This window comes from Capsicum annuum, chromosome 10, assembly GCF_002878395.1.
Source record: "Capsicum annuum cultivar UCD-10X-F1 chromosome 10, UCD10Xv1.1, whole genome shotgun sequence".
Classification (NCBI taxonomy): Eukaryota; Viridiplantae; Streptophyta; class Magnoliopsida; order Solanales; family Solanaceae; genus Capsicum; species Capsicum annuum.
Window position 1 is genome coordinate 221,564,619 of NC_061120.1, and position 21,024 is coordinate 221,585,642.

The following is a 21,024-nucleotide window of genomic DNA, read 5'->3' on the forward strand; positions in this document are numbered from 1 at the left end:
CCCCCCCCCCCCCCCCCCCCCCCCTAGAAATCTCGAACATACAATCAGTTTTTCCAATCTAATTGCAGCACTTTCAGGATATGAAATAAAGACTTCCATAATCCACCTTCCCTTATATGTGTATTTTCTTTTCGACCACAGAGTGCCACATGCCTTTATCTAAATGGTAGACACACATGTATTGTTTGTAATGTAGATCTGTACCAAACTACAATGTTCTCCCCAGCCAAAACCAATTCACTATATGTAATCCCGAGGCTGCTTCAAACCACACTACTGCCCCCCCCCCCCCCCCCCCCCCAAACACACGGTATACCTAAAAGATAGAAAACCTAACAATGAGTGAGGATACAGTCAAATTCCCAACAGACAGAATATATATCAGCTAATCCCTAAACAACCAGAGAAGAACAAAATAGAATTTAAGTGGATAGCCTGTCAAACTCAAAGTGTCAAACATGTTCAAGCATCTTCATATTAGAGGACTAGTGCATTAAGTTATAGTTTAGCAAGTAGAGAACGAATATCACTAATAAAAATAAGATCTCATGGGAAAATTTTTGCATACGTTTACAACACAAAATGGAAAAAGTAAAATGACTCACGATATTTGATTGCCAGCTGGTTGTGGGGAAACGAATAATGTCCCTGCAGAGAGAGGACATATTTTGAGAGGCTGAAAGTTTCCCTGAAGAAAGGACTTCTTGAAAAAGTAAACATCACATACCTTGCTGTCCAGCAGGAACATAGGTTGTTGCTGGGTTCTGGGGAAACCAAGATTCGGTCACACCACCAATAAAGGACGTTGGCATCTCATCATTTGGCAAAGCATGTTGTAATGAGCTCATGTCCCAGTACTGAGGCTGGCATAAGTCATTATCACATTAGAATGCACCAAAGAACATTTTCTTAGGAAAACAAGTTTTAGTAGACATTCATGTGTGTTAAGAGTCCCACATGCTTGATGGTATGGGTTATTATCTTCTTACATTGTTTTGAGAAATCCTCATGAGCTAATTTTGGGCTTGAGTTAGGCTCAACATCTATTTCATAACATGACATCGGAGGTAGGCTCACCCATATTATTTTGTTACTCAATGCTATGTTATATGTTGTTCACAGTCCAAAGTCCAGCTCTGAGCTTGTCAGGGAAGGGGAAGGGGTGTGTTAGAGTCCCACATTAGTTGAGTAAGGGTTGTCGTCTCCTTATGTGTTCGGACAATCCTCACCTTAAGGGCTAGATTTTGGGATTGAATTAGGACTACCTAAGGTCTATTTTCTTTACAATGAGACCCAAAATTTAGCCTAGACTTGTAGTGTAAATATCAGATAGAACATGTGCAGAACAACATAAGAAAACTCCTTTAGTACAATAAAGGCAGCAATCGATCCCTAAAAGTTCTTTTCTCTTGGAGGGGAGTGCTGTCAAGGGAAATTTCACTCGACATAGATGGACTTGGAGGACCAAAACAAAATGTTAAATTCTCACTATATTTTCAGAAAACAATATTACGAAAAATGTCATTTACCATATTGCTGCATTCCATGTCAACATCGTAAGGAAGATCAAATGGGTTGCTGGACTTCTGCTCATTTGCATGTGAATGCACTCCTGTCTGTTAATAAGAACCCTATGTCAAAGAAACAGGAAACAGCATACTGATATCTAGATGTTTAAAAAGGGTGGTCATACAGGACAGGTGAGTAATTAACTGACCGCTACAGGAAGATTGGACAATCCAGAGGATGAGGCAATGCCATATGATGGCAAAGTAGTAATAGGATATCCACTATCCAACACAGCTCTTTGACTTTGACCGGTAGCTACATTCTGAGGAATAGAAGTCTTTAAAATAAAAGAGAAGCAAACATACAAATTCTAACTGTATTAGGAAGACAACTACCTCTACACCTCTTAAGTCCATGTACTGATCATCAACTGGATCATGGCTCATTACAACTGGTTCCTTACTACTAGCCACACTCTTGAGAGCTAAGTGGTCAGTAGAAATATCAAAGGCACTCCACAACTGCCAAGAGATGAGCAGATAATAAAATAAAATGAAGTTAAGCAGAAGTTGTCAAGAGATGATTTCAACTCAGAAATTGCTTATGCCACTTCCCAAACTCAATTAGATTACACTTACATCAGTACTTCTTGCACTTAGAGTTGCTTCAACATTCTGGACACCTCCATGAAATGGAGCAGGCATTGATAAATTTAAAGTGCAAGCAGTAGAGTCTCTAATGGTTGGTCCATGAGGATCAGATTCTGCCGGTGATGACCATTGCATGAAAGAGAAAGGTGTGTCCAAATTTGATTGAGAATCACCCTTTAATTGAATGTTGTTGGAGGTAAAGTTATTACTGCCAGTGAGTGTCACATGCTGAGGCACATCAAATGTGGCCCATCTATCATTTCTCTCTGGAACCACATCCAGTGACTTCTCACTGGATGTTACAACCGGTTGTTGGTGTGTTTTTTCAGGGAAGAAGTCAGGAGAATTATGACCATAAGCATGTGCCGGTGCCAGGGTGAACTGTTCGATGCCTGTTGTTGCTGCATGCTGTGGCATATCAAATGTTGCCCATCCTTCATTTTTGGAAGTGACTTCACATGATGGTTTTTCATTAGTACTTGCTACTGATGGCAGGTTTGGCACCTCTGAGAATAAGTCCAACGATGAAGGCGGGAGAGTGAGCGACGGTTGATTTACATTACCAATTGGACCAGTAGAAATAGATGGCTGAAATAAATCTATAGAGCCATTTGATAATGACACTGGAAAGTGCGACTTTGTTGAAACTGTAGGCGGAGCATTTTGAGGAACTGCGGAAGCATTGAATAGATCCGGGGCATTTGAATTTCCAGGTCCCGATGATCGTGGCGAAGAGGGGAAAGTTGACAATTTACTGGAGCGGGCCTCAATTGTTTGCTTTGATTCTGAAGTAACATCCGCTAAACCAAAAGAATTTACAGACTTGAATGACAAGGAGTTGCTGTCAAACGATTCAAAACTTCCGGAAGATGCAGTTCTCTGATTTAACAAATACCATTATGTCAGTTTCACAAGGAAATGCTGCAGTTAAAAGGACAAGGTGCCTTTTCTATAAGTCAAATGGAAAGAAATCCAAGTTCCACTTGCATGGTCATAATATCCAAATTATGTTTCATTGACCATGAATTTAACACGCTCATGATTTATCTTATTTATGGATCATATTGAGAATAAAACCTCTTCTATGGAAAAAAAAAAGGTAAACGAAACACGGTAATACCAGAAAAATGTATTGTAACTATCTAAACCTCGCTAGGCTTCTGCAAGAACTAAGAATGTCCCTTTTCACAAATCTCAGTGAAGACAAAAACATCAGATGATTTCTTCCCATCTGTCCTAGCCTTGGTGGACAGTGTTACCTGGTACCTGTTGCTGGTGGGAGGTGGCACTAGCAGGTACCAAATGGAATTAGTCGAGGTACGCGCAAGCTGGCCCGGACACCACGGTTATAAAAAAAAAAAGAATGTCACTTTTCAACTCACTAGCAGATGACTGTCATGCCATCACAACTCCATCTTTCTTTTCTTTTCATGAAAATGGCTATTTTCTACTGACCTTTGGCGCCTCCACTTAGAAATCAATCTATTTATAATATGCTGAGAGAAAAATGTTCAAACTCTACATCTGTCCACATGCTTTTCCAAGGTTCCTTGCTTGTTCATCAACGAGGAGGAAGCCTTCATACTTAACTTGGAAAGCCATGTTATAATGCCCATCTATGACACGAAAGGACTAAGACACAAAGAGGAGAATAAATTCCTTAACAGCATATTCTGATCAGTAAGGACCCTCTAACTAGGAACACAACCAGATACAAGAGAAAAAGAATTATACTTAACAGCATATTTTGATTAATAAGAACACCCTAAATACAGAGTTGAATATGCTTCACCAAGTAATTTGAAGTTTAACAGAGGTAAATAAGTAATATTTACATGACCTGTGCTCGTAATATTCTTCCAGCATCTTTCTTGGCATGCCGTGCATCTTCGTATGAAATATCCCTTGAGGTGTCACTTAAGGGACTTCCGATGCCTCTCTGAAAGTTGGGAGACTGTGCTTCAGGCCTGAATGGATCACCTCCACTAGACACAGAGTAATCTGAAGCTCTGGGATTAGATCCTTCATTAGCAAGCCTATCCTCATACATATGATCACTTAAACGACTAGGACTCAAGAAACTCGACACCTTTCCTTCATAAAGTCCTCGATCTGATCCTGGCCTTCTAGAGAGTACTGGCGCATGTTTACCATAACGCCGTTCTTCATACTGAAAGTCATATGGTGGACTTTGAGAATAGGAATGATAAGAACTTGCTCTTCTCATATCATCGTCGAGGTTTCTCAAGTTCTGGCAACACAATGCATTATTGGACACATTAGTCTGGATGCAGTGCTGATTTGAATATTATGACTAAATCATAGAAAGAAGTTTCAAGAAACATTCTAGTCTAAAGTACTGCATAGACAAAATATTACTCCAAATATAGTACCTGAGTATCTCTAGGAGGTCTGTCAGAGGACTCCGCTGCAGCATATCTTTTATCAACATAGACGGTCTTTATAAATTCCCTTACTTTATCAACATTGCTGATGAGAAAAGAAAGTTACGATTTTGCATCTTGAATTTGTAAATTCACCAGGAACCTAGTAACCTACTAAAAGTAACTTGCTAATCTTGTACCTGTTATTAGGAAGCCACTGACTTTGTGGGTCCCAACTTTTTAAATATATCTCTCTGGCCCGCTGAAAAAATAAAGACAGGACAAGAGAATCTTAATCTCAAAGTGAAGAAGAATCAGCAATTCTTTTACCTTAACTTTTGATCGGTTAAGAGTACAATATTTTCACCTGATTACCACCCTTTTGAAGAGCTTCCACTTCTTGGGAAGTAAACTTAGCCATGGAAACTGACTTCACACGGTGAGTAAACTCACGACTGCAAGACGAATAAGATGAATACATTTTAACATCCTGACGTACAGAATTTCAAGCTTAGGAGCATAATAGAAAACATCACAAACAGACACGAGGGGAACTTAAAATTTTAATTCACCACTGTTTTTATTTAAACAATGCTTAGACAATAAATTTAGATGAACATCACTTGTCTGTTGCAACCTCACATGCTAGTTAAAAAATAAAACAAGGACAGACATTTTCTTATCACAAAATCCCAAACCATCTTTTTCAGAACATTATTCCAATAGATTTCAGGAAGATTGACTACTGAAGCAACTAAAATAAGCTACTTAGCTGCACGTGTAACAGGTCAAGTTTTGGCCAATACAATGCCACAGCTGCATTAGAAGTGCTAATGCATTTTCAAATTCTGATAAGAAAAAAAAAAAGAAACCTCTTGAATATCCCCGGAAGCTTTAAAGTAGAGAAATTGTACAGATTAGCCATGTAGAGGAGAAAGACCTCCCTCAATTACTAAGCTTGTTAGCCTCATAGCTGATAATTCAAACCAAGTTCCCATACACGTACATTGCAACTAAAAATGTAAAGAGCATGCAAAATGGTAGTACTTACTGTATTCCGCTGCATGTCATGCAGACAAAAGTCCAAAAGTTTGTGCACACATACTGCGGACCCTGCACATCGTAATAGATGCGATGATTAAAATGAAAATGAGCCAAATTATTGACTAAAATATCAAACACAGAGAATAGCCAGATTGGTGAAATTAGCTTTCTACTGTTCATCTCAAGGAACTACTCCCTCTGATCCTTTTCTCCTGTCACTATAGTTCCAAATATTTGCCACTTAAGAACACTGAAAAGTCATTATTTATTTTCAACTTCATCCTTACTATTCCCAGCAGGAATATAGTCATTAATTACACATTGAAGAAAGATATAAGAGTCAAATAGCCCTTATAACTAATGTTATCACTTATCAAATGGTTTTCTTTCTGAAGATGCAGTGAGTACAAACGAGAGTGTGTGGGCTCCAGTATCAAAAGGTTTTCTTAATGGGTTTGCCAAAACCTCAAAGGTAGATAAAATGACCAAATTAGTAACTCGTTCCAGTTTCTTGTTTAAGTTATAGTGCTCATTTCCTTATGTAAATACCAACATGAAGCAATAATACGAGAATAATTGTAAGAGCCTAAACAACATTGATGCATATGTACAACCTACCAAACTACTAGGAAATTGGCAAGACTGCAAGCCGAAGTTCCATATCGATAAGCAAATGAAAAATATATCAAGTGATCAGCACCTATCCAAAATTATTTGGGGTTGACTTGATTATATGAACCCTGTATACATTGTACTCTACTCTGGTCCATAAAAAGAAATCGTCTTTTAATGCAAATTAAGGGTCCTAAGAAGTAAAGGTTCTCCTAATTTAACACGTGTCTATACCCTATCAATACAAAGTAGAAGTTCTCTTAATCTTACATTTATCCTACCCTATCCACGCCCATTCCATTCCAATACTAAAAAACTTCCAGGCGTCTATTTCATTCAATACTTAAGGTTCATATTTTTAACATGAATTATCAGCTGTTGAACCTAGAGGTGCTCTTAAATATCACTTTCACCCCTACCTTAATTATGCCCAACACAAAGACTGATACTTTTACCATATTCATATCCATTTCATTCTAATGTCGAAAACACTAGGTGATTTCTCCCCCATCTCTCCTAGCCTTTGTGGATAAAGTTACATGCAGCTGGTGCGTGCAAGCTGGCCCGGGCACGATGCTATCTCAAAAAAAAAAATTGTATTTTTAGACAAATTAAAGGGTTCAAATCTCGTACTTATGCCTGGCTGAACCTACAATTCTCTAACAACAACGAAATGATCTCTGCACCTCACATAACATAAGTGTAACAAGAAGAAGAAGAAGAAGATAAACCGTTTAAAAAAAAGGCAAAAAACAGGGAAAATGAAAAGAATACCAAGCTATTGCAGTTGATGCATTTGCGATTAGGAGGGAGCTTGAGAAGGCCTCTTATTATCTTCTCGTTCCTCTCTTCTTCTCTCCTGCTACTACTCATCATCCCTTGTTTGTTTCCCCCCAAATCAAACAACAATTTTTGGGGGGGAAATTGATGGAGAAAAAAACTAGGGTTTTAGGTGGTGTAATTTTAATTTTATTTTTGAATGAGGAATGAAGAGAGAGGCACGAAGCACCCAGCTCGCTCGCTCGCTCTCCCTCTCTCCGCCTTTCAGATTTCAACTTGACCCTCCTTTTTTGAACTGTACTGCTATTGGATATACAAATTTCAAATTCCTAATCATTACTACTTTCTAAACTTTGCCAATCATCTCCTGTCAAACACGCACACCATACAAACTACTATCCTCCTATTGTTTTTTTCGTTAATAATTGATGAAAAAGATTATTTACTTTTTTAGCAGCATCAATTCGGAAAATTACGCCTAATGTCCCCCAAAGTTTCCATCTGGAATTTTTGTCCAGCAAAGTATGTGGTCTTGAATTTTTATCCGCGTTCAATAAGTTAACTCTTGCCTATAAGGCTGAACGCTTAAGGTTAATTAAACAATTTTACTTTCTAAAAATGTCTTGAACACCTATCTTATGGATAATACATATAAGGTAAAACCTTTGGTCAATTATATGATTTCAGTGTCTTGAAATGTCATAAGCATCTTTTTAAGCCAGAATGTCTATCTTATGGACAACATTTATTAAACGGAGTCAAAAAATGAATGCCATGCTATTTTTGTAAGACCATTTTCGTGGGGTCAATTTGACGGCCATTTCTGAAACTTAACCCCCTCAATCTGTACAAAGCCCAAGGCTAGTAGCTACTTGGTTCAGAAGAAAGTAAAGGGAAATGGCCCAACAAAGATGTGTGAGAGAGAAGAATGTCAAAATGGCGCGACATGGCCACTTCTTGGACTCTGATTTTCAATTTTTAGCCATTTCTTTGACGTATTTGAAATGTAGTTGACAGAACAACCTTCAATTTGACAAGAATATTTTGGAATTTGAATTGTTAAATATTCAAAAACTAAAGTAAATTCTTGTTCAGAATATTTGTGATTTAACTAGTGATGTTTTATCTAAATTTTATTTTCAATATTAACAAGTAGCTACATTTTAAAACTTTGAGATACTGATCAAAAAGTTGCTAGCTAGTCCATCCAATTTTCTCTTTAAGAAGAAGAAGGCCTTCATGTCTATCTTGGTGCATTAGTTTAATACCTAGTTTTATTAGTTGGACGTTTGAACCTCATATTTTAGTATATGGTCTATTGAAAACAATATCTTTACCTTTGCAAGGTTAGTTAACACTACAAAAAGTCTCTTTGAGACTCACCTCTAGAATTATACTTAATATGTTGTTACTATTTATTAGACGCAATTCGAATTGGATGACTTCATCATTAATTATTATTTTGTCATCTATTATGTTCATCATTCATATCCTGATCATTTGGCTTTTCTTTGATCATGAATTTCACACTTTTGTTTTAAAATTCACGTAATAAAAAAAGAATATATCATGTGTTTGCTGGCTTAATTTAGTCAAGGCATTTGGTAACTATGTCCTTTCAGGCATGAATCTCACATTAGTTTGAGATTGTATAAAATTGGTATTCAAATTAACTAAAGGATCCATATATAAAGAAATAATTTTGAGTGCACGTAACATTATAGTTAATATTACTTTTTTCCATTGAGTTACTTCCGTAGTATTAATATAGATAGTTTGAAGAAACTTAACTACTTATCAAAATTTAATTTGGTCATTTTATTTGCTGCCTACCATGAATAAATTGTACTAATATAATTTGTCCTTTTGACTAGTATATGTAAAGGTGAAATCATAATTTTTAATTTATGAATTTTGAAGAAGAAGAATATTTTTTACTTATTTGAGTTCTAGATAAATTAGTATCAATACAGAATTTCAATTAGAATTATTGAAGATTTTATGGAATTCATAATTAGCACTGTACATTAGTCCCTTGTCCCTACTATATGTGAGTGAGTGAGTGAGGCATATATGTAACCAAATCTGCAACCTAATAAATAATATATAGTGTCATCATGGGTCACCATGCATTCATTATTAATATATATATATATATATATATTGAGTGGAAGAGCCAGAGAGTGATTCATTCCAAGAAATTTTAATGATCAAAAGCATTATATTATATACAATATAAATAATAGTAGTAATAAATATTGAGGTAAGCTAAATCTTGGCCGATATATATATATGTCCCATATCCTTTTGAGGGTGCATATATATAAAAATAATGTGCTCATCACTTATTTGGAACAGTTGTTCTTCCTATTCGTTTGTTTTTAATTATATTAACATTACTATAAGACATATTTAATCAAGATAATTATTTCGTTTGCTGACACATATTTATTCATCATAGGGTAAACGACGTAAGAGTGGTTGATAAATCTAATTTTAATATCTTACGAGAGTGGAGACCACAAAAAGTACTTCAATAATTTGGTTATGATGAAAAAAAAGATAATGGAATTAAGAATATATTATTGAAATAGATTTTTGACTTTTTTGAAGAAGTAAGTTGGAAGGGTGTAACATTAAACTTCTTTAAATGAATATTTGTCTCACATAATTATATATAGTAATATGTTAAACAAGAAATATTTTTTTAAAGAATAGATAGTGTCGGTCTGTGCATGGTGTAAATGTTATACATTATTGTCTAACAATTTGAATATCTCTAATTATTTTACATTTACATAGATATATGGTACACACATCGATGGAGACATTATTTGCAGTATAATATATAGTATGCCACAAAATTACTTCAATGTGCATTTAATTTTGTCTGAATTACTTTAATTTGCAGTTCCTAAAAACCATGAGTAAAATAATTGTTCAGCAGTCCATGATTGACAAACTTTGGCATATATAATATATATGCTGTCATTTCAAATATATATACTCCCTTTGCTCTATTATCACGTACACGTTTATTTATTTCTAGTTTAAGATCACAAAACGAAACGTCTCGCTGAAAGTTACACTAGTGATGTTGAACCCTTTTTGATTAGTTTGCATGCATGCTGCCGTCCTTAGACGACGTTTATTAATGTATAGCAGCAGTCTATTGCATGAAATTAAATACACACAAACACAGAGAGAGATGGTCATAGAAAATATAGAAATAGAGGGAATGATGGGACCTCCCCAACTACCCTCTAATTTATAGTAACAATTCACATACAACTGATCAACTAGTACTAGTAGTAGTATAAAACTGATGTGATCAATTATACATCCATTTTAAAGAAGAAGCTAAGAGACAAGAATGAAGAAGAAAATGGAGGCATTGTTGAATAAATATGAAGAAGAAGAAGAAGAAGAATATGAAGAAGATTGTCCAGGTTGCAAAGTTGAGCAGCTAAAGCGCGCAGACACCAGCGTCCCTATTAAACCCGTCTTCTTCATCTCCATCGTCACCTTATGCGCCTGTTAGATCTCTCCTCCTTTTATGTAGTACAATATGTTCCATGTTAGTTAGCCACAACGCTCGCGATAAGATCATAACTAAGGTGCATGGCTATATGCGAATCTCTATGATTATGTGAAACTGGAGTAGTTTCGCGTATATTTTTAATTCCTATTTGTAGAAGGACCAGTTATGCTATACTAGAATCTTTTCTTGTTCAGATCATCTTCTTTTCCTAATTGTTCATTCATCTTTGTGGTGGTTTTGCCTCCATCTTTAGTTAAAAATGAATGAATGTCATTTTCATTATTATATTAATGATGGTGGGACATTGCTGGGCTCTGATGAGCTATATATGTTTTGTTCCTATTAGTAATATTTACAATTTGAGGCCCATATTTGTTTTCTCTTCTCTTCATGTCCCATTGTCAGTGTTAGGAGCAGTAGTTTGTACTGCATTCCAGCCAAAAGCTTGGCCTACTCAGTTATTTCTGAGGCCAAATGCTAATTCCTTTGACGGTAGTCCTTTTTCCAGAATAATTTAAAATGGAGTAGCTCCTAATAAGTTTATCGCATAGTTAGCAATTCGACAATATATATTTTGTTTAAAAATTGATGCTGCTGCAAGTTATCTGCAAGTTGTAGAGGATTATCGACTGTAATTGTCTTGTTTTTGAGATTATGGAAGTTTACATGGACAAATTAATTCTAAGGCATGGTGTTTTATTTTCCAGAACCGTTAATTTTGGTTTCACATAGAAAAACACTGCCATTTGAAGTGATTTTGGAGGTTAAGTTACGTTCCTCCATCATTTTTCTGCCCTCTCAGAATTTTGCACTAACATACTTCTCTTCTCAAATCTTTTGCAGCTTTGCCGATATCATCTTTATTCCCTTTCCTCTATTTTATGGTACATATCCATTATGTTGCTCAGTTCAATCATATGATTAAAGCTTGCATTTCTTTAAGTGTTTTGATATGGTATCTCTCAACTTTCTTCACCTGCTACTAAAGAGTAGTGCAATAGGCTGTTTAAATACAAATGAAGCATGATTAAGCGTTGCCTCTTTGACCAGCAGAAGAAGTTGTATTATGTCAAAAAAGAACACGCCAAACAAAAATATGAACTGAAATGTGGACAAATCGACTGAATTAGACAATCAACAATTGGTGAGGTATAAGAGTGTGATGATATGAGACATACCAATATAATGTACTGTATCTCTATGCAAATGAAGGTATTTTTAGTAGTAGTTTAATGTCAACAGTACCAGAAAATCGTGCTCCCGTTAAAACTAGCATGGTTTGCAAATAACCAAACTCAATTTTGGTTTCTTTTCATAAATCAAATAACCGATATATCAGCCTAAATACATAAATAAGTTTGAGTTGCAGAAACTCATCACTTATAGGTGACACCATATAGTGTCTTAATCAGGTTTTTGAACAGAAATATAGGTAGATATTGTTGAACTTCTGATTATGAGTTGCTATGGTCTATGGTATCAAGGAGAACTACTTTTTGTGCATGCATAGATTTGGATTACTAGAAATAAATTGCACTGAGAGCTTCTCAAGCTAAAACATTTATATTCTACTTGAAGGATCTTCCCTGTGCCTTAGCCATTTATAGCTCCATTCTTCCTGTGTGTGATTCTTGATCTGCTAGTGTCTGCACTGTGGCTGTGGCAGTATTAACATTTGACTCCTACAGGTCAGAGATTTTCACATTGCGGAAAGGGAGGAAGATATTAGTTATTATGCCGGATATGTTGGTCCGTATACTACCCGTCACAGCTTCTGAGTAATTTCAGTGTCTTCTCTTCTTACATGTTGTTTACCATTTCTGGAAGGTTCTTCATTCATGTTGGGAAGAGCTTTGACTTCTATTCTTTGGGGAGTAATTGCTGATCGCTATGGGCGAAAGCCAGTTGTTGTGATTGGCACAATTACAGTGTTAGTATTGCTGGTTAATCACTGTCCTCGTGCATAAGATTTGGTTCTGATAAATAAATTCAGCTATTTCATTCAAGTTTTAACTTCTTATATGAAAAATCAACTGCAGGGTTATATTCAACGCGCTCTTTGGCCTTAGTACCAACTTTTGGATGGCTATAATTACAAGGTTCCTTATAGGAAGTTTATGCGGAATAATTGGCACAATGCGAGTATGTCTTTACTGGAATTTTATGTCAGATATTAGCATCTTATTTTTCAGCATTGACATTGTGATTTGCATTATGAGTTTTTCCTGTTCTATTCGACTTAGTTTAGTATTATCTTTCTTGTACTCTTCTTTTTATACAATTAAGATTATGAACCTTATTGGATGCATTCAAATTTTTAGTTGTTCAATACCTTAAACCAATATTCTTTGATTTCAATATCTCCAGGCTTATGCTTCTGAAATTTGCCGAAAAGAATACCATGCTTTGGGGATATCTGCTGTGAGTTGCTTCTCTCTTTCCCGTCTTTCTTTTCCCTCTAAACAGCTTTATTGCATAGCTGTGAGATCCGGTGCCATAAAATGTTTTTAAGATCTTATTTATTTAGGTAAGCACGTCATGGGGAATAGGCTTGGTGATTGGTCCTGCAATTGGAGGTTATCTTGCACAGGTAAAGCTCTTCCCACGGTAGAATTGTTGGTGTTAATTTTAACTGTAGTGATGACTGAAGAACTATCTCTCTGAAAGAAGTGTTTTGTCTGAATATTTTACGATCAACATGTTGGTCTGAATAACAATTCATGTGTCACTTATGTTGTTTCTAGCCTGCAGAAAAATATCCCAGTATATTTTCCAAAGAATCCTTTTTTGGGAGGTAATTACATTCTTCCTGTTCTGTATGTTTAACTACTCTCAACTCTCAACTTTCTATATTGAGAAGATTTTGGTCTGGTTCTATCTGTCTTTTCCCTTTTTATTTCCTATTATTTAAGAAGTTTATTTGTTTGTTCTCTACCTTGCAGATTCCCATATTTTTTACCTTGTCTAATGATATCAGTCTTTGCATTAGCTGCAACAGTAATGTCCTTTTGGCTTCCGGTATGACCTCTAGTCTTATATATACTTATCTTCTCATTTTAAGTGCCATCTAGGCTTTCCTCCATAAGTATTTTTCGAGTTCACATTTCAGTCGCTTAACTCGTGGTAATATTCCATAGCTGCGAACGTAGTATGTAATTCTTGAAAAATGATCTGTTCTAATCCTTAGCACGAACTAGTGAATTTGGCATAACTAATCCACTGTAAAACATAGAACAGGATTTTATTAGCTAAAACAGTTTCTGCAGTTTGACTACTTCTAAAACATTGCAGGAGACACTTCACAAGCACAACAAAATAAAGAGAGACAAAAATAACTTTGATGAGTCTGCAGGAGGAACTCCAGATGAATCAAATGGTTCAAATGTGTCTCAGAACATGAACCATTCTGAACGTAGAGCCCCGGGTTCTCAAAAAAGCCTTCTGAAAAATTGGCCCTTAGTGTCTTCTATTATTGTCTACTGTATATTCCAGCTCCACGATATTGCCTATTTGGAGGTAGTTTATCTTTCGTTCAAAAATCATTTTAACGGAAAAACTAGAAATCCAAGCAACCTTCTGGATAATTTGCCGTTAGCTTGAACAAACTTGTCAATATATCTTACAAGTCGTGTGCTTTTTCAGATATTTTCACTTTGGGCTGTCAGTCCAAGGACCCTCGGGGGTTTAAGCTTTACAACTGCTGATGTTGGACAAGTTCTTGCCATCACAGGTATAAAGACATAGCCCAAATCTCTGCAGGACAATTTTCCTTGTGTATTCTAAAGCTTTTTAGGCAGACTACATTGGAAAATTGTGCATCTTTTGATCCGAAAAGACTATTAATCTGTTACATGATCCACCAGGCCTTGGTTTGCTACTCTTTCAGCTTCTTGTTTATCCACTGGTGGAAAGGATTACTGGGCCTGTCATGATTTCTCGGATTGGCGCAGTATGCCCCTGACTAAACTGCCTTTTACCACTTCCTATTAAGTCACTTTTTCACTCTTAGTTAAAACTGAAGTCACTCATATTTCAGGTTTTAAGCATACCATTGTTGGCAAGCTACCCATATTTGGCTTTATTAACTGGTTTTGGTCTCTCCATAGCGCTCAACTGTGCATCTATGTTAAAAAATATTCTCTCAGTAAGAACTTTTCCTTAGATCATTGAGTTCTTCATCTTCACGAAGCTATTATTGATAGAAATTCAATGTAGTGCTTTTGTGAATATCTGAGAACTGTTGCTCATATTCTGGTTCATGATATCTCCCATATCCTATACATCACCAAAATTTCTGCTCATATGTGTTCAACTACCTTTGTTTGGCCTCTGCTGTTTCAGTATCTCGAAGTTGTTTGTTTGGTCTCAGTGGTTATTTTTCATGTTTGATCAGGTATCAATTACAACTGGCTTACTACTCATGCAGAATAGAGCTGTGGTGACTACTTTATACCATAAGCATTTCTTTACTATCATTCATATAATAGTGATCGGTAAAGCTCATGTGTGAGTAAAATGTCTAACTTCAGTCCCAGGAGCAAAGGGGAGCGGCAAATGGCATTTCAATGTCCTCAATGTCTCTTTTCAAGACAATTGGCCCAGCAGCCGGGGGCTCATTGTAAGTTGCTAATTTCTCTTTATCTTCTGCTGATCTTTAAGGTCATTTCTGTGCATACCACGATGTTGCTATTTTGCCCTTGTTTTTGTTGAACAAACTTAGTACCATATATATGTCTCACAAATGAATGCAATGATAGTTCGTCTTTGTTATAAGTACTTCATGTTTGGCCTGAATCGATGCAGGATCTGAGCTTAACTTGGTACATTTGAAAATCCTAGAGCGGCGTAGTGATATAATCAGATGCCCATGTGTAGTATTAGTGAATTTCGAAAGTTAAGGTCTACTGTCTGCCAATCTAGACATGTAGAAAAGATTATGCATCAACACGCTCTTATGATCTGCAATTTTTATGCAGATTGTCCTGGTCACAACGGCGTCAAGATGCTGATGTTCTGCCAGGTAAGTGTGTGATATTCTAGCTCATTGTGGCCATACTCTACTCAAATTCAAGTGCCAAGACATTTATATTGCTTTTGGTAACTTGTGAGACAATGCTAGTCTACTCTGGACAATCTCATGGCCTACTTGGATGCACGTAAATATAAAAGTTAAGCCCTATAAACTAAACAAAGGCAATGTGATGTTTCAACAGGTGATCAGTTGGTTTTCTTTGTTCTCAACGTGATTGAGTTGCTCGGTCTACTTCTAACCTTCAGACCCTTTCTGAAAGAGCCTGAAGACAGTGATATTTCAAAATCAAAAGACGACTCTTTAGATCAAGAAAATGGAATACAAGAGAGGCTCGTGATAACGGAATTACCCTGAAGTACCAAACTTACAAGTTCAGATCTAGAGTGAAATGTCAATCGCCAGCACATTGCGTTATGCTGCAGAGGTAGAGGTGCATGACTTTCAGTATAGCATATTATCTTCAAAGAGTTGAACTAAAGCTAGTTCTGTAGCTGTACTAGTGAACAAATTCTCTGAGGATCATTGATTGTAAACCTTATTTTCCATATTACAGATTTGTGTGTGTAATGGAGAGGGAAAGATGCAACTTGTAGGTGTATCTTAGAAATAAATGAATGTTTGAACCTTATGTATTATGTAAATCGACAAACTGAGTCTTTGGATCAAGAAAATGGAATACAAGAGAGGCTCGTGATAACGCAATTATCCTGACATTACCAAAATTACAAGTTCAGAGCTAAAGTGAAATGGGCCACTTTACTACTCGGGTGACCACGCAAACTTGGGTGTGCACTAGGACGCAATAGATATCTATGTATGTATATTTTATTTCAAATAAAAAAAACTAATGTTCAAATTTCTTATGATAAAAGAATATTAACATTAGCTCGTATGATAACAAATAATAATTCCACAACTAGGTTCCAAAAAGGAATGTGATTCCTTTGAAGGAAAGGCAAGCCGATTTAAAGGAAACAAGTACATCAACATCTATAAATATCCAAGAGCTTCCACAAAGTTATTTGCCCACTCATATAAAAAAAATAAAAAATCAGAGATTGATTCTTGAAATTTGCATGAATAACTCCTAGAAGGAAATTAGAGCTAGGTAGAAGTTAGCGTAATTGTTTAGGATTGTTTTTTGAGTCATAGTCATTTTAATTTCATAATTTCTTATGTCATAAACTGGAATACGAGTTTGTTTTCAAGTTGGAATAACTAGAAAACTTGGGATCCCACAAGTCTAGTCTAGTGAGTTACTTAGAAATTAAAGTCATAGTTTGTAATCAATTACTGTTCAATAAACTCATCATTTTACTAAAAAATTTATGGTGATTTTTTACGTCTATTATTATACAAATGAAAGCAAAAGAAATAAAAAAACAGGAAAATACAAGAAAAAGAATGAAAGTTCCTATTTCTTTTACATAAATAAAAATCTAAATAATTTGTTTGTGGTTTTGGTAGAAGAGAAGAATAATAGTAATGTGAAATGCTGAAGAAAGAGTGAGAGAGATGGCAAATCCAAGGAGGACATCATTTTCCCCTCTGAGTAACCATAGCCATAACCACCAACAACTTCCAATCTCCACAGCCCCTTTTCAGAATCAGGGGACCCAAATCTCAACTTTGATGAATTCGCTCAAATCTTTCCTCAAGAAACCACATGCTTTCCCTTTTCTGCTCTCCCTTTTCCTTCTTCTGACATGGGTTTCCCTCAGATTCCAACGTCCCTCCTCCTCTTCCATAAGAAGAGAAGAGTGGCATGCCAAGGTGCAATCTGGGTCTGATGATCTTGATGCTAATCTCGTTAGGTTCTCACCTTCCTCTTCTCTTATTGCTAAAGATAAACGTGGCTGGTTGATCAATCCCATTTCCCTTGCCATTTCAGGTACCTCTGTCTCTCTTTACCTGCCTTTCTTTATTGTCGTATAATACACCCTTTGGCTTGACACGTTGTTTTAGAAAAAAAGATTTTTAAAACTTTTGTAAAACGGGAACTTTGAAGCTAATTTATTTCTAATTATAGTAAAGTGACACTCTTTTGGGGCAGATTAAATAAAAAGGAAATGGTGCCACATAAAATGGGATAGAGGGAGTAATAGAATATGCCTGCTGCTCGACATATGATTCAGCTGTGTCTTTGGTGGATTAGCATAAAGATATTGTCTTTGTAGCAACTACGAAGTAAATGGGGCATGGGTTAGCTCTATGGCTGGTCTAGAAGCAAGGGAAGTAGGTCTCTTACCCCCTATGCTGGCCGGCAACACCTTTCCCTTCTCCTCGGCTCCTATTAGGTTCATAGAGGAAAACTGAGCACTTTTGGGCTGGAACTAGTTAGAAAGACCTACAGGAAAAGGGAAGTCGTTTTTTTTTACTGATAATATACATAGATTAATCTGAAGCGGAATGGATGTGAAGGATTTATGTAGCCTAGCCTGACTATTTTGGCATTAAAGCTCAGTTGGCTGATTACCTATTTGAGAAAAAATGCGTAGGTGATTGATGCATTCAAGTGTGCTGATATAGAATTGATTTTCTTGTAAAGATCAGGAGGTTAATCTTGTGAGGTTCCGAGCTTCCTCTTCCAGTATTACCATAGATAAACATGGGTGGTTGCTGTTGCTCAACCCTATTTTGTCTTTCCCTTGATTTGGGCAGCTCTGTTCTCTATTTCTTTTTAAAAAACAATAATTTCACGGAGTACATGCATTCTTAGCAAAGAACAAAATGTTATAAAAGCAAAGCATGTATGCAGATGACACAAAGTAGTTGGGATTAAGGTAAGGTATACTTATTTCTTTCTGGTGTGTGTGAGAGACAGTGGCGGACCCAGGATTTAAGGATTGTGGGTGCTTAAAAAATTAAAAATATGAAAAAAGTAAAATATTACCTCAACAAGGTTTGAATCCAAGATGCCCCTTCCAATAGAGAATCTTGAGATCAATCTAAATACCAGTGCACCCAGCCAACCTTTTGTTTTAGTGGGTGCTTTTACATCTTTTATATCTATTTTTGTATATTTCCTATGTAATTATACCTATTCCGCATCGAATTTACTGGGTGCCGGAGCACCCCAAAAGATAGTGTAGGTCCGCCCATGGTGAGAGATTCAGAAAATAAAGTGAGTATTGGAATGAAAGGATCCAAATAGAGGACTAGATGTAGAAGATTTGTATAGCTTACTCCAACTAGTTTGGGATTGATGTATAGCATTAGTAGTTGTTGTAATCTTAGAATGTTAAGAAATGTGTAAGTTCAGAATTGGAGTACAGGGGAAAGTAGATGATGTTTTCTTTCCCTTTTCCCCTGATTTAAGTTTCTTAATTGCAAGATCAGGTGGGGCAGCAAGTTGTGCTTCAGTTCATTTGGGTGAGATCAGATCCAGTGGTGTTAGAGGCAACCACAGACACCACACATGCAATGAGACATTTGTTATTTGGGGAGCTAAGACATTATTCCGGGTATGTTTTTCCTCTTAGTAATGTCAAAGCTGAAAGCTTTTACAGTTCTACCTATCTTAATCATTGCTAAGTCACTCTACATCCTTCCTTTTACTATGTTAATCTGTAGGGAAGCATATTTTGCAGTTGGACATAATCCAGAAACATGAAGAAATTTGAAATGTTGGTTTTACATAAATCAGTTTGATTCCTTTGTAGTCCCTGCAATATAATGTATTTACCGGGGTGGAAGAGATTATATCTTGCTTATAATTTCTTTTCGATGCAAGTTTGCATTGATTAGGAAGTGAATTTAGTACAAATGTGTCTACACAAACTGTCTGCCTCCACAGGCTCTTCAGGAATTTTATATTTTAGTTGTCACTTGTCCAATGTGTTTTTGAAGTCTTGCCATATATACAGACCTTGAACGTTACGTTGTATGCTAAGTTACATTGGTAGAAGTGTCTTACACTGATAGGTTGTATTTCATGAAGTCCACCCTAAGCTATACTCAAGCTTTTTTCCTAAGTTCTTCAAAATCTTCATAGTCTCTAGCAAAATCCGTAAGTTTATTTGTTCCCGATTAGCCATAGTCATGTGCTCTTTGTAATTACATTCTTCAGTACCTAAGATACTTTTTGAATACCATGAGTGTGGGTGATTGGTTTTATGTTTCTAATCCTTCCATCCTCTTTATAGTTTCCTTCACTCAATTTTTGGGGTTCTCTACATGTATAGTTTCTCTTTACTTCATCATTGAAGCGACCATTCTGCTCATGCTTTGAAAGATTTCTACAACAACAACATACCTAGTGTATTCCCACAAAGTGGGGTCTGGGAGGGTAAAGTGTACGCAGTCCATACCACTACCTCAGATGAAGTAGAATAGTTGTTTCCGATATGCTTTGAAAGGTTTCTACGTGATTCAAATTTTGCATCAATCTCCAAACTTCCAAAGCATGAGTTGCTGCTTATTCGTTATTTCTGAATAAAATGAAAGGGAAATGAAGATCAAATAAACAACTGTAGCTACTTGTCCAAAGAAAAACCAAACCATGGCTATTAAATTATCTCGTCTATTACAATTTCCCATAGAATTGTCTTTTTGAATGAGTAATCATGTTTTCCTTTCCTTTCCTTTCCTTTCTTATGGGTTAGGGTTGCAAGTTGGTTATATATACCAAGTCCTTATCTCGATTCATCAACTTCTTACAGGTGGAAAATGATGCTGTTAAAAAAGGTTACGCGGAAGTAATAATTGGTGCAGATGAAGTTGCCGTTGCAGTCAGTCCCCTGGGAACTGGTCATGCTCTAGTAAATGTTGATCCAGTGCGAAGTACATACTTCATGGGGTGCCAGGATAGCGTAATCAACTACAATGGCTCAACGACCGATTTTAATGTATGGAAAGATCTATAGGTTCCTATTGTTATCTTCTCATGGTTGCTCCAGTAAGGTAACTGAAGTTTAATGCGTCTGCATCGAGCTGGTCCTTTTCGTGCAGATGAGGGTTTTAAAGGGTGTGAATTTAGTTAGCTAGTGTAGATTAGGAAACATTGTACATAAGGCATAGCTGCTTTCTTTTCTTGTTTCGTTCTTTCTTTTTCGGGTTGTATGACAAAAAGATGTGAGCTCAGATACATCTCTACAGAATACAGCTTGCCTGTCCTACAGCCTTGACATATGAAAGCAGTTTGTAAGTTCTTGAAATGTAGCAAAGGTGCATTTTCAAGGATTTTGAAATGCAGCTGCAATTTTTGAATTTGCATACTTCATTTGAACGCATTTTCCCCTTCCTTTGACTAATATTTACACAAACTAAATCCATTGTGTTATATGATGTAAGGGCATATGTGAGAAGAAAGATTAATCCAACTTGTTGAAACATAATACAGGTTAATAATAATGTTTGCTTTTGTTATGTAAACTATGATACCATTGTTTGATGTTCTGTTGCTTTGAATGAAAGCAAGCAATTTATAGCCTCTCAAAGCATGAAGCAATTGGAAGTCAAAGGATGGTGGAT

At 36.2% G+C, this 21,024-nt stretch overlaps 3 protein-coding genes across 4 annotated transcripts in view; 2 read left to right on the forward strand and 1 right to left on the reverse strand.

Annotated features, from left to right (window-relative positions):
* Positions 1–7,398, reverse strand: part of LOC107844054 (probable ADP-ribosylation factor GTPase-activating protein AGD14) — an 8,918-nt gene extending 1,520 nt beyond the window's left edge. The window contains exons 1-12 of the mRNA XM_016688543.2: positions 6,974–7,398; positions 5,595–5,656; positions 4,911–4,998; positions 4,744–4,805; positions 4,553–4,649; positions 4,000–4,410; positions 2,148–3,038; positions 1,905–2,030; positions 1,718–1,831; positions 1,530–1,616; positions 728–863; positions 606–648 (exon numbers count right to left, since the gene is read on the reverse strand). Coding sequence (XP_016544029.1) covers positions 606–648; positions 728–863; positions 1,530–1,616; positions 1,718–1,831; positions 1,905–2,030; positions 2,148–3,038; positions 4,000–4,410; positions 4,553–4,649; positions 4,744–4,805; positions 4,911–4,998; positions 5,595–5,656; positions 6,974–7,075 — 2,219 coding nt within the window. The 5' untranslated portion in view covers positions 7,076–7,398. The remainder of the gene's footprint in view (positions 1–605; positions 649–727; positions 864–1,529; positions 1,617–1,717; positions 1,832–1,904; positions 2,031–2,147; positions 3,039–3,999; positions 4,411–4,552; positions 4,650–4,743; positions 4,806–4,910; positions 4,999–5,594; positions 5,657–6,973) is intronic.
* Positions 7,399–10,170: 2,772 nt separating this feature from the next.
* On the forward strand, positions 10,171–16,254 carry LOC107844056 (protein ZINC INDUCED FACILITATOR-LIKE 1). Of its 2 annotated transcripts, none has more exons than XM_016688544.2 (17): positions 10,171–10,515; positions 11,364–11,404; positions 12,209–12,269; positions 12,348–12,450; positions 12,560–12,662; positions 12,888–12,941; positions 13,048–13,110; positions 13,265–13,314; positions 13,463–13,538; positions 13,812–14,036; positions 14,163–14,250; positions 14,384–14,469; positions 14,557–14,664; positions 14,914–14,958; positions 15,050–15,138; positions 15,497–15,540; positions 15,734–16,254. In XM_016688544.2, the coding sequence occupies exons 1-17, from the start codon at positions 10,353–10,355 to the stop codon at positions 15,904–15,906; spliced, it is 1,572 nt and encodes a 523-aa protein (XP_016544030.1). In that variant the 5' UTR covers positions 10,171–10,352; the 3' UTR covers positions 15,907–16,254. The 2 variants fall into 2 exon arrangements, with proteins under 2 accessions (XP_016544030.1, XP_016544031.1); XM_016688545.2 differs by lacking the exon at positions 10,171–10,515 and adding an exon at positions 11,042–11,283.
* Positions 16,255–16,864: 610 nt separating this feature from the next.
* LOC107844058 lies at positions 16,865–20,760 on the forward strand. The gene is made up of 3 exons (XM_016688551.2): positions 16,865–17,443; positions 18,892–19,016; positions 20,214–20,760. Exons 1-3 carry the CDS (start codon positions 17,068–17,070, stop codon positions 20,415–20,417), a joined length of 705 nt encoding a protein of 234 aa, XP_016544037.1. The 5' UTR covers positions 16,865–17,067; the 3' UTR covers positions 20,418–20,760.
* Positions 20,761–21,024: the final 264 nt, after the last annotated feature.